The 13976-nt window shown below is 45.4% G+C and overlaps 1 protein-coding gene across 2 annotated transcripts in view; it reads left to right on the forward strand.

The window, feature by feature from the left end:
* The first annotated feature begins 1250 nt into the window (after window positions 1–1250).
* The window catches only part of CFAP77 (cilia and flagella associated protein 77), a 118351-nt gene continuing 105625 nt past the window's right edge, over window positions 1251–13976 (forward strand). The window contains exon 1 of one of the 2 annotated variants that reach the window (XM_081065930.1): window positions 1251–1753. In XM_081065930.1, coding sequence (XP_080922056.1) covers window positions 1565–1753 — 189 coding nt within the window. In that variant the 5' untranslated portion in view covers window positions 1251–1564. The remainder of the gene's footprint in view (window positions 1754–13976) is intronic. The other variant, XM_081065931.1, reaches the window with a different exon arrangement.

Raw genomic sequence — 13976 nt, forward strand, 5'->3', positions numbered from 1 at the left:
CTGGGAAGCTTTTTAAAAGTGCAGATTCCCAACTTTGCTTATGGACTGCATACCAGGCACATTATTGTATCACCCTAAAATCCATGGGCGGGCCGGCCTAGTGGCTCAGGCGGTTGGAGCTCCATGCTCCTAACTCCAAAGGCTGCCGGTTCGATTCCCACATGGGCCAGTGGGCTCTCAACCACAAGGTTGCCAGTTCAACTCCCGCAAGGGATGGTGGGCAGCGCCCCCTGCAACTAAGGCAATTGGACCTGAATCTGAGCTGCGCCCTCCACAACTAAGATTGAAAGGACAACAACTTGACTTGGAAAAAGCCCTGGAAGTACACACTGTTCCCCAATAAAGTCCTGTTCCCCTTCTCTAATAAAAATCTTAAAAAAAAAAACACCCATGGGCATAACGACATTGTGGTTATGTATGAAATGTCCTTGTTTGGGGCAGATATATGCTGAAGTGTTTGGGGTCAAATATGATACTGTCTGAAGATATTTTCAAAATGACTCAGCAATGTGTGTTTGTCACTCACAGTGGGAAAGTAAAAGTGGCAAGTACTAAAGACTGGTGTGAATCTAGGTGAAATCTGTATGGGTTTTCATTATACTCTTCTTTCAACTTTTCTCAGGTTGAACATTTTCAAAATAAAAAAATCCAAAGGGTGGGAGGAGAATTTAAAAAATTCAGATTTCCAGATCCCATTTCTAGATATTCTGATTCAGGGAATCTGTGCTTTTCAACTTCATTCTGTGGCACGAAGTTGGGTACCATTGATCTTTTTTAACTCTAGACTTTTCCTCGCTACTAATTTCACAGAAACAAAAACTGAGGATCCAAGAGGGGGGACTAATTCGAGATCACCCAGTGGATTAGCAGGAGCATCAGACCTGGAATGATTTCTAGTTCATTGGGAAACATTGAGCACTCTATCCTGTGTGTGTGTGTGTGTGTGTGTGTGTGTGTGTGTGTGTGTGTGTGTGTCCGCGCGCGCTTTGGCGCCGGGAGGAGAAATGGGAAGGGGCTGTGAGTGGAGTGGGGAAGGGTGGAGTATCCATATACAAACGGTGTCTTTGACTTGGAAGTCGTGTCAATGGCCCTCTCGAGCTGTCGCTTTCTTAACACAACACGTGGGGATTCTTGGGGTTTTCTCACTACTATTTAAGGAAACTCTGAACAGGTTCACTTTGGTGACCGCCAATAGTTTCTTAAAACAGGATCCCATGACCGCGCCGGAACCGTCGGCGTCCCGTTTCCATGGAGACGGACTGTGCCTTTCTTCCTTAAGGGGTGGTCTTGATTTTTCTCTCTTTCCCCAATCCTCAGCGCGGCCCACAGAAGATGCTCTGAGGAGCCAGAGGGGCTTATATCGACAGTTAGAGCTCCTTGCAAGGAAAGGGCGGAAGACGTTGCCTGAACCCGTTCTGGAGGGAGTCCGGCGTCCGGCGTCCACCCCGGGGTCCGGGTGGTGCCGTCCGGGACTGGCCGTGGGGTCCTCCGAGCCCCGCGCCAGCCCCCACGCAGGGAAGCGCGCCGGAGTCAGGCCCCGGGGCACCCCTCCGCGACCCTCAGGATGCCGGAGGCGAAGAGCTCCCGCCAGGACCTCATGCGATGGAAGAAGCAGCCGGTGCGCCGCACGATCAGCCACATCTGCCCACCCCCGCGGCGGCCCCTGACCGTGGCCGACGTCCGGCCGGGCATGGAGAACGAGAGGCTGGGGGTCGTGCGGGACTCCATGTTTCAGAACCCGCTCATCGTCAAGGTGAGCCGCCCAAACGCCCATCATCCTTTCGCGCTGAGCACCCCGCGGCCGGGGGTGTCCATTCGTCCAGCCCTGGCCCTACCGCCCAGGTCCAAGCGCCGCGCTAGAAGCTCCAGCCCCTGTCCAGATAGACCTGGACTTCCTGTGTGGTCACCGGCGGTGGCATTGCCTCTCTGAGCCTCAGTTTCCTCATCCTCAAAGTGGGATGATAATGGCACTCATTAACGACATTGGATAGGGTGATCCCCGCGGGACCCCTGCATAGCGCCTGACACCCAATGAGCCTGCAGTGTTGGTGGCTGCTGTTTCATTGGGCGCCTGCTGGTGAGCCCACAGGGTGACGGGCAGGTCGCACGCAACCAGACTGCGACCTTCCTCACCACCTGCCTGCTCTCCCAGGGTGAAGGCCGCCTCCCCGCTTCCCCTGCAGGCTGCGCTGCTACCACGCTGTGGCGCTCTCTATCTCCCCCGGAAGCACCTCTGCACGCGGTAGTTTCAGCCCAATCAGACTCTGATCCAGAGTGACAACACTAAGAAAAAGGCGTGAATCTCTGCCCTAGGAGGCCGGCAGGCACGAGTGAAGGAGCTGCAATCTCTAACTAGATCGCTGCTCCTTATTTAAAAAGATTTCTATTGAAATATATAGATCTAACATACAATATTATATTAGTTTCAGGTGTTATTCAAAAGTACCCACCTGTGAACACTCAATGGGATTTATTGATGATGTAATACGGAATTGTACACCTGAAATTATGTAATTTCATTAACAATTGTCACCCCAATAAATAAATTTTAAAAAAAATCAAAAAAAAAAAAGTACCCACCTGGCACTACACAGTTATTACGTAATTAAGTATATTCCCTATGCCAAAGAAGTGATCACCGTGATAAACCGTGCCACACTATCACAATATTATGACCATATTTCCTATGCTGTACTTTACATCCCCAGGACTTGTTTTATACCTGGAACTTTGATCCTTTTATTCTCCTTTATTCCCCCCCCCCTTTACTTTTTCAATTACAGTTGACATTCAATATTATTTTATATTAATTTCAGATGTACAGAATAGTGGTTAGACATTTGTATAATTTAGGAAGTGACCCCCCGACTAGTCCCCACCTGGCACTATACATGGTTATTATTATTGATTATATTCCCTGTACTTTACATCCCATGACTACTATGTAACAACCAATTTGTACTTCTCAATCCCTTTCCCTTTTTCTCCTACCCCCAAACCCCCTCCCATCTGGCAACCATCAAAATGTTCTCGGTACCTATGAGTTTCTGTTTTGTTTGTTTATTTTGTTCTTTAGATTCTACTTATAAATGAAATCACATTGCATCTGTCATTCTCTGACTGACTTACTCCACTCAGCACAGTACTCTCCAGGTTCATCCATGTTGTCTCAGATGGCAAGATTTCATTCTTTTTTACAGCTAAATATATTTCATTGTATATATGTACCCCCTCTTTATCCATTCATCCATTCAGGGACACCCAGGCTGCCTTCACATCTTGGCCATTGTAAATAATGCTGCAATGAACATACAGATGAGCATGTACCCTCAAAGTAGCGTTTTGGGTTTCTTCAGATAAATACCCAGAAGTGTGATTATTAGGTCCTTCTTTGTCTGTTATAGTCTTTGATTTAAAGTCTATTTTGTCTGGTATAAGTATTGCTACCCCAGCTCTTTTGTTTGTTGGTTTGTTGCCATTTTCATAAAATATCATTTTCCATCCTTTTACTTTCAGTCTGTGTGTGTCTTTCGATCTAAAGTGAATCTCTTGCAGGCAGCATATGTAAGGGTCTTGTTTTCTTATCTATTCAGCTCCCTATCTTTTGATTGGAGCATTTAATCCATTTCCATTGAAAGTAATTGTTGATAGGTATGTAGTTATTGCCATTTTATTATTCATATTATTATTCATATTATTATTATTATTTTCATCTTAAAGAAGTCCTTCTAAGAGTCCTTGTAATACTGGTTTAGTGGTGATGAACTCCTTTAGCTTTTTCTTCTCTGGGAAGCTCTTTATCGGTCCTTCAATTCTAAATAATAGCTTTGCTGGGTAGAGTAATTGTGGTTGAGGGTCCTTGATTTTCATAACTTTGAATATTTCCTGCCAATCCCTTCCGGCCTGCAAAGTTTCTGTCGAGAAATCAGCTGATAGTCTTATGGGAGCACCCTTATAGGTAACTAACTGCTTTTCTCTTGCTGCTTTTAAGATTCTTTCTTTGTTTTTAACCTTTGGCAGTATGATGTGTCTTGGTGTGGGCCTCTTTGGGTGTTCATCTTGCTTGGAATTCTCTGTGCTTCCTGGGCTTGTATATCTATTTCCTTTGCCAGGTTAGGGAAGTTTTCTGTTATTTCTTCAAATAGATTTTCAATTCCTTGCTGTCTCTCTCTTCCTTCTGGTACCCCATAATGTGAATGTTGGTATATTTGATGTTGTCCCAGAGGCCCCTTAAACTCTCCTCAGTTGAGAAGCCTTGAGAGGCCAAGCCACACACCAATGCTGGCTGCTGCTAGTGCCAGGCTTAGGGCTGCTCAGCCAGAGGTATGGGACATGCTCAAGCTAGATGTTTCCTGTCTGGGTTCTGTGAACCTTTGAGAGACCCTGTGAAAGTCTGCAACATGGGCTAAGACAGGCCGTTTGTATAGAGAAGCCACTGGAAGTGGCTTGGATGTGCCCAAAAGTTGGGGGGGCGGGTCTCAGGGAATCACCAGGGCATAGCAAACGAATGGCAGATATGGCACCACCTGAGTCTGCAGGCAGGGAAGGAGGAGGGCTTAGCAAAGAAACAATGGCTTCCGCCAGCTCCTCCAACTGGGAGAAAGCTGCCCCTCCAGTCCTCATACCAAAACCAGACAACTCAGTTACCTGCTGTATGTCGCTGTCACCTCTCCACCTGCTGCCCCAGCACTGGAGCTCAGAGCCAGTGATTCTGTTGGTAAATCCATGAGCGGTCCCTTTAAGAGGAGCATTTGGGAGTACAGCTGTCCTCCGGTTCACTCAGCCACAATCTCCGCTGGTTTTCACAACCAGAAATTATGGGAACTTATCTCCCTGGCACTGGAACCCTGGTCTAGGGAGCCTGGTGTGGCACTGGGACCCCTCACTCCTTTGTGGAGGACCTTGACAGACAATTTTTAATGGTTACATGCGGGTGTGGGACCAGCCTGTTCTGCGTCTCTGCCTCTCCTACCAGTCTCAAGGTGGCTTCTTCTATATGTCTTTAGCTGTATTTAGTTGTAGGGCTTTGGTTCAGCCAGACTTCAGGCAATTCTCAATGATGGTTGTTGGGTAGTTTAGTTGTAATTTTGATGTGGTTGTGAGAGGAGACAAGCACAGTGTTTACCTACTCTGCCATCTTGACCAGAACTCCACTGCTCCTTTTATTGCATGTTCCCTCACTTTAGTCTCGTTTGCGGACTGGTGACCACTCAACACCCAACACTTTTCCCAGGGTCCAGGAAAAGTCAAATTGAGATTTGACTGATTGGAAATGGGTCACGGAGAAAATTTATCTTGCGCCACTGGAGGGCAGTGTGCTTTCAAAAATGAGTGCAGTTTCTTGATCTCAGGTGGAAGGCGCAGGTGGTAACCATGGATTCTGTAACAATTATTTATCTGAATGTCAGGCACTGATTCGAGCCCAGAGATTTTTGTTGGTGGTTTTTGTTTTCTGGTACGGGGAAACTGGGCTTTTTAAACATTGTGCTTGAATTAGGTGAGTCAATTAGATCGTGTGGAAACATGGTCTCTCTTTTCTTGCCTTCCTCAAACTATTAATAGGTATGTTCCTGAGCTTGTACCTGTGGACACTGGCTTATTACACTTTATCCCCTTTCATCTTATATAGCCACTTTCTTAGGTCCCCTCAGAGTAGAACAAGGTCCTTCATTTATTTCTAGGTGCAAGATGGGACAGATAGATGGGGTTCACCATTCTGGACCAAGGGGAGAACCAAGCCCCCAACTCTGATTAACTGCTTTGATGCTAGGTCATCACTTTCACACAGGGAGTCACTACTGTGTTTCCCCGAAAATAAGACCTAGCCGACCATCAGCTCTAATGCGTCTTTTGGAGCAAAAAGTAAATAAATTTTTATTAATTTTTGCTCCAAAAGACGCATTAGAGCTGATGGTCCAGCTAGGTTTTATTTTGGGGGAAACACGGTAGTGGGCAACTCCTTCCTACCTAAATACGACATGAATGTCATTATGGAGTTGTTATTCTCCATGGTGAATTAGTAGTGTGTGATGCCCACCCCACCCAAGCAATATATATACTTATATACATATACGTATATGCATATATGTACACACATGCATACGTATACATATACATACACATACATTTTACCTATATGTGTACACATAAATACATACATGTGTATATGTATACTATACGTATGTTTAATATATGTATATTCTACATAGACAAGTAAAATTTCCTTCCTTTTTTCCTTCGGCTTCCCCCACTCCATTTCATGGACAATATATGGCCTCTGGATGGCACTAGTTGAACAGCTTTCAAGACAAATTCAATCCCTGGTCTGTGAACCCAAATTTAGGTGTGGAAAATAAGCAGATGACTGATGACTAGAGGTTTTGTCTTCAGACTCTGAGACTGCTATGGCCAGTGGTGATGGGGTCCGAGTGTCAGGGGGTTCAGTCCAGGAGCTCTCTGGTGATATCACTCAGCTCTTTCCGTCGGGGCAGCCAGGGGCCAGAGGGCCTCTCCTTCTACTTTCCTTCCCTTGGTTCTTGATGGGCCATCAGTACTCTCTGTAGCAGTTAAGATTATGTCCACATTTCAATATTAACCACTGCTACAAGATTTTCTACCCAAACCTGACCTAAATAAAAGTTGCAGAGACATTGAGAGGGAGAAGGAGACTTGACTGTTACCTTTTCCAGGCCCCTCTTTACAAATGGGTACCCTGAGGCCATCTGTGGTGGGCTCTTTGCTCAAGGTTCTGGCAGCGTAGAGCGTGGCTTAGAAGCTCTGTGCACTGTCTTCTGGCCCGGCATTATTTTTACCACTCCAAACAGCTTCTTATATTTAAAAAATTATTTTAATTAGAAAAAAATCTTTGGGGTTTTCAGCTTTCGAGAAAAGGAGAAGATTGAAAGTATTCAAGATTTTGGAATCTTTAAAAAATCTTTTCTAAATCGTAGGTTGCTGAAATTTGTGTTGAGGCTTGACTTGTGGATTTGCTCATTGTGGCATGTCAGTTTCACAAGAGCAGATTCTCAGACCCCTGTGTTGTGTGCCCCTTCTCACTGTGTGTAGCAGAGGTGGGAGAGCCCCTGCCTTGAGTGTCTTTAGAAGGATGATTGGAACTGAAGTATATTTTGGTTTTGGCTAAGTTTGAACCTGAAGGTTGCATCTATATTAGAAGAATACAGCACCTTAGAAATAGTAATTTATTCCACCATCTTGGGGAGTCGTTGCTCCAGTGACCAGGATCAGGATTTTTTTTTTTTCATTTAAAATGCAGACACACCATCTGAACAAACCCAACACTGCTATTTCATAGCCATGGAATTTGCCAGGATGAATACACATCAGTTATTCAAGAACAGGTCTGAAAGATGCAACAGTAACCAAATGAAAATCTCAGACATTCAAGCCGCTATTTTATCTACAAATGCTCAACAACTGTTTGCCTCATTTAAAACCAAGCAAACTGGTTATTAGCGGGACTGATTGACTCAACCCCATGTTTTATGTGGCCACAAAAAGACATAAACATTTTCCATTAGAAAGAGTTTCCACTCTATAGTATAAAGTGACGTGCGGTTAGCCAATTTTCCTTCAAATGTGACTCTCTGGGAAGAATAAAATTAAATAGAGAAAGAGCCAAGCTTCTCCCTACTTGATTCTCATTTCCCCAGAATTCTGTGACTCAACTTAGAATCCGGCTACAACAGCCTTCAAGGTTCCTTCACAGAACCTGTCAGGGTGCACCCTTCCTGCCATCGGAACTCGGCTGATATCCTGTCAATACAATTATAGGGAGAGACTACTTGGTTTGCTCCACTGACAGCCTTGAATTCTCTGTCACCCTGGAGAGGCAGGCTCTGCACAGAGGTGGAATTTATTGAATTGAGTACCCTTAGAAAGTGCAAATGATCATGGCACCCGATTTTTTCATAATTTATTACTGATTTTGTTTTTCTGTGGGAGTTTATGTCACAAATAAGTGCATGCATTTGTAAAATAGAGTCATATAATCACATCTTTGGGGCTGAGAGGAGGCTTGTAGACATCTAGTTTAATTCCTTTTGCAAGGCTATTAACGCCCAGACAAGGGAAAAGGCTCATCCAAGGTGCCACTCTGACCTGGTCGCAGAAGTGGGATGAGATTCGTTCGTGTCTCCTGACTTCCGGCCCCATGCATTTTTGGCCACGGTACACTGATTAATTAATGACAGCCGGATTGATTACATTTGTAGAACAGGCAGTCAAAAATGTTCCCCGATGAATCTGATTCCCAGGTCATTTCACTCAACATTCCTTCCAACGTGAGCTCTACTAATTTCTCAGGATTTGCTGACAGCCAAGATGTTTATTGACTGTTTACTAAGTGCCCAGCACCTTCCTAAGCTTTTTGAGAGGCATAGAAACAAATTCAGAACTCAGCCCTTGCCCACAAGGAGTTCGCTATTTAGCTGGGGAGACGGAGTATATATATATGTATATCACATGCACTTATATAGTGCACATATACATTGCTTAACACAGCACCCGCCCTAAAGAAAGCTCTCGGGAGATATTAACTCTTATTTTTACCTGCATGCGCACACACATACACACACACACACACACAAATAATAAGACAAGCAATGTCACGGGTCACCCCCTGTAAGTTCCAGATGAACTGCAGTATCGGGAGGGTTGAGATTTGGGGGGAGGACTCAGGAGGCTTTCGGAAGGAACAGACCTGGACCTGGTCCTTGAAGGGTGAAGAGGGAGATTTTCATCAGAGCAGACTAGAAAAACCTTAGCGCTCTGGGGCCAAATGATCGCACCTCCTTTGGGTCCTAAGTGTTCATAGGTTTTCACCCCAACTCTAGTTCCCGAGACACAGCACCACTGCTGGGATCATTGTCATTATTTGGAGCCGGTGTGTTCAAACTGTGTTCTACCAAATCAGGCAGCCAGACCATGCCCACCCACAGCTTCACGTCTCCAACAGGTATTGACGCGTGAACATGAACGCTACACACGGACTCAAAGGTGGCGCGCAGACACATAGTCGGACAAATAGCCTGGCGTGCGTCAGTGTTTTTATTACATACGAGGAAAAGCTGAAAATGGTACATTCTGTTTTATTCATTGAAGAGAAGGTACGGCTGATGGCTCCAATCCTTTTACATTCAATTACAATGTAATAGGTGAAAATAAAACATAAGATGGGGGATTAAAAGCGAGCTGCCCACCCCAATGGCCCCGTCTTGGCTGGCCCGCCAGTGGGTAGGTTTCATTTTTCTAGGGAAAGCCATGGGTTGCTTTCTAGGGAAAGCAAGTTTCTCTCTCGATCCTTGTTTTCTTTTTAAATCCAAGCCTCCCCCTTTCTGGCACCCTGGCACATCCTTCCGTGAGCGATCAGGGGCTGGAAAGCCTGGTGGCCATTTCAGAAAGCCAAGCTGCTCCCTCGCAGGCTTTTCACCACCACCCAGGGGCAGCTGCTCTGACACAGGAGCCCACCGTCCTCTTTTGTTGGTTGTTATTATCATTGTTAGTTTCAGGTGTACAAAACAACATAATGATTAGACATGTGCACCCCTCACGAAGTGATAACCCCAACAAGTCTGCTACCCATCTGACATCGTCCAGAGCTATCACAGTACCACCGACTACACTCCCTGTGCTGTACTTTACATCCTGTGACTATATATGATGAATTATAGTTGATAGTCAATATTATTAGGTTGGTGCACAAGTAATTCTGGTTAAAAGGTTAAAAATAATTGCAAAAACCGCAATTGCTTTTGCACCAACCTAATATTTTATATTAGTTTCAGGTCCCACCTTCCTCTTTGTCCCTCTGGAAAGGGGGGCTTTGGCTTTGACACGTGAAAGAAGATGAGACCTAGGAACCTGGGTTCCCCCTGTTGAACTCAGCCATGCTCTGATTCCGGGGTTCTCAGATCACTGCGGGATGGGGGGAAGGCTGTTCCTCCAGGAAGAATTCTGAGTCCGGGGTGAACACATCAGCAGTCCTTCCAGCACCTTCCAGAGTCTTGCAGGCTCGATGTTATGTTTTGTATAATTCAAGCCACTTTTCCTTTATGTCAAAGACCAAGTTTTCTGGATGTACAGCTGGCCCTGTGGACAAAACTTCCACTTCTGTTTTCTCTTGCAGTAGTTTTCAAGCTGTTCAGTGATCTCCAGAAGCATTGGAGTTCTCAGAAAATGTCTGTTTCAAACTGCTTTTTAAAAAAATTCATCTTTAACTGCTTAAAAAGTACAATAAAAAGGGAACTCAATAAACGTATTCTATAGGAAATGCTAACACTGGAGACTTCAACTCGTTAGCTATCGTTTGACTAGTTTGGGGTGTTAGTTCTGTGTTTGCACTAAAACTGTGGTAAATGTGTCACAGACAGGGAGCTTTGTAACTGAGCACAGATCTTCCTGGCCTTTCAGGCTGGGTAAATCCATTTGTGTAGGACAGTGTGCTCTGCCGCAGCTCCCGGGAACCAGGCTCCGTTAGAACTCAGACCCCATCAGCTGGACTGTCACTCCAGTTTCAGGACACTCTGGCTGGTGGGGCAAAAACAAGCAAAGGCAGTCACGATTGTACCACGTTTTGGTTTCAGTGTATAGCGTAAATGTTGGCTGCTTCTCGCCTGACTTGTAGAAAAAAACAATGTGAGCATTTGTTGGTCATCGGTCACGATTCAACTTTCAATGAAATTGCCCCTTGACTCTCCTTTCCAGCTCCTGAATCAGTGTGACGACTGTTATAAACGATTCCAGGCTGAAACTGTTGTTTTCATACAACCACAAAAGTACAGCAATAAGTTGATTGCCCAGGCGTATGCAAGGGTGAGTGCTGTCTCACCTGGGAAATTAACTTTCCTTGAGCCTCGGTTTCTTCTGGAAAATGGGGGAGAGTAGTTGGCACCTGGCCATGGAGAGTTTGAGGATTTAATGAGATGACACAGGTATGCCAGGTCCAGGAGGGCCTGGGAGGGCACTCATAGTGGGCACTTTTATCATTCTCCATGTCCAATATCCCGTTATTCCTTTTCCATTTATGTTCCTCAAAACAAACCTTATTTTCGTCAGTCAACTTTAAGTAAATGTTATAAATCTGAACTTATAAAATAAATTTATAATGATGCAAATCCACCCAAGTACTTACTTTTCCTCCCCTTTGTGCTCCTGTTGAAAAATACTGCCACCCATCCCATCTTACGTGTCCCATAACTGTGTGCCCTGGAGCGGCTGGTGCACCTTGATAATGGTGAAACAATCCAGTTTCCAGCTCTCCTGAGGGTCCTAGGGCAAGGGCTTACTTTCTATGCCTTGGTTTCCTCATTTGTAAAGTATAAGTGCTCATACCTACCTTGCCTGCTTCTCAAGGATGTAATGGAGACTGAATAAATGAGACACTAGCTTATGGAAGAAATTAGGATATCCTAGAATTAGGTAGTGGTTCTTATCAAGGGGGGCAATTTTGCTCCCCAGAGAACATCTGGTCATGTCTGGAGATATTTATCACAACTGGGGAGGGGGTGTTACGGGCATTAGTGGGTAGAAACCAAGGATGCCACTCAATGACCTAGAATGCACAGGACACTCCCCCCCCCCCAACAGGGAGTCATCCGGCCCCAAATGTCAATAGTGCTGGTGCTGAGAAACCATGAACCAGAAAACATAAACACATGGAGAATTCATTATTATAATAGTTCGCGCATGGTCTGGGGTTGCCTGAAAACCTAATACGAAGATTATAGAAATGAGACGGTTTAATTTTAATTGCTTCTCTATCCATTGTTTGCTTCTGTTCCTCCCACCTACATAGTTACGGCTGTTTTAAACCTCCCTCCACTTTGAATCCATTTCCTTCCCCTTAGTTATAGCTTCCATAAGTCTGCTGGCTTTTGTCTGGGACTTGTCTGTCTCCAGTCTCACCCACGTTGTAGTTTAAAAAGATAAAAAGCTTCTCCAGCAATCCATAGTGTGGATCAATAATTCATCAGATAAACTAATTAGCATAGGGCAGGTTTGACCCTATCTGACCACCATACAAGCTTTGTTTCCCTGGCCCACCACCTTTCAAGGGTTTTTTGTTTTGTTTTGTTTTGTTTTCCTCAGCATGCACTCATCTAAGATTTAAAACGGAATTAATTTGGTACACTAGAAATTAAACTCACAGTGAGCCAGAGCCTCACCGTGGAACTTACACTCTCAGTGTGTCACTAAGTACTGCATTTCTGGGAAGCAAATAAATGCACTTGATAAAGAAAACAGCTGTATTTTTCCACCCAATAATTTAAAGGCACAATAATTTCAAGGCACTTCAGTCAAGAAACTCACCGACGCGGGTCAATGAGCAGAAAGGTCAACATGAGTAGCACGCAGCGGGGAGAATGGCCCACCAAAAGCATTGTAGAAAACAGATAATGAGCCCAAAAGAGGGATTTCTGATCTTTTATATGAACCAAACAATACATATTTGGGAGACCAATGAACCCAGAAGCGAACAAGACAAATTTCTTTGTGTAGATCAAAATCTTTTGTGTTTGTCCAGAAGAATGAAAGTGGAGACTCAGAAACTCTTTGATTTCAAGATACGGCATCAGGGAAGGGCAACATGGCTTTCTGCCAGGTGGCCGGCCATTTGTAATCAATAGCATAGCGCCCAGGCTGCATTACCGCACCAGAGGAAAAGTCCCAGTTCCCCGCAGCTCAGATGCCGCAGCCTCCCACAAAGGTGGAGGGGTGCCCCAAAACACATGGAGAGAGGTGATCTCATGCCCATGGCATTGCAGTTGAGGGAATGAGAAGATTTGCTGGCAGCTGTTAGTCAATTTTACTGAACGACAGTGTTTTTGGCCATGTTGCCACATTAAAATGCCATCTTACTGTTTCCCTTATGTAGAATCGCAACCATATTTCCCAGTCTCCCAGAAGATCGCTGAGAACAGAGAGGTTGGCTATTTATTTATTTATTTTTGATGTGCATTGGAGACTATTAGTGAGCCCATCAGTCAACAAATCTTGAGTGAACACCTACAGTTTGCAAGGCACTGGTGGGAATGCAAGAGGTTTGAGAATTTGTTCCCAAGGAGTTCGCCGTCTGGTTGAGGGAGAACCAGACTTTGCACATTAAAACCAATAATAAAAGTTATTAAAGGTGGAGGAGAGGGGACGAGAGGCAAGAGTGGCATATTTAGGAGTAATGGCGGGAGCAGCGTTGGAGCATGGAGGGCAGCGCAGAGAGCTTGTGCAGCTGCGCTGGGGCTGTGAGATGGGCAGGGCACCTGGGGAGGCGCTGACCTGCGCAAGGCATGGCATCTGAAATGGGCAAGGTGTTTTCAGCAAGAACGGCCAGCGCTAAGATTCTGAGAGCACCGTGAGGGAGGCAGCAGGAGATGTACCCACTTGCTCACTGCTAGAATAACAGGCACGTTGGAGCACCCACTGCGCACCAGGCCCAGAGCTCGGCACAAGGATAGGGGCGAAACCAAGCTGCTGTGGACTTTGCCCTCAGAGAGCTTACCGTCTAGTAGACAGAAGCAGGCATAAGAACCAACAGCAAAGTGGCACAGATGCCGCGACAGCTGTCTGCACGGGGTCCATGCACAGCGCTGAGGGCAGCCGTGCCTGGATGGGGGAGACGAGGGAAGGTCACAGACTAGATGGCTTGAGCTGAAAGTTGCCACAAAAATTAGTAAGTGTGCGTAGGGAGCTGGAGATGTGGGGGCAGAGGGCAACCCAAGTTTTGTATAGCCTGAAGCTCGTGCAGTTTTGGGATCTCTCTTTAAGAAGTAGAATACACAATTATAAACAATTTGAAAAATTAAGTCCAAGGTCTTAGAAGGGGCCACGTGCAAAGAAGGACCCTGAAGTTAAAGCTTCATTAGCTTTGGGATAAATCCACTTTAGACTGGGGGAGAGAAAGCTTTCCAGGAAAAGGGGAAGCATGTTTACTGGGGTAAAGGAGGACAAAATGTATGGAGCCC

This window comes from Rhinolophus hipposideros (genome assembly GCF_964194185.1).
Source record: "Rhinolophus hipposideros genome assembly, chromosome: 11".
NCBI classification, from domain to species: Eukaryota; Metazoa; Chordata; class Mammalia; order Chiroptera; family Rhinolophidae; genus Rhinolophus; species Rhinolophus hipposideros.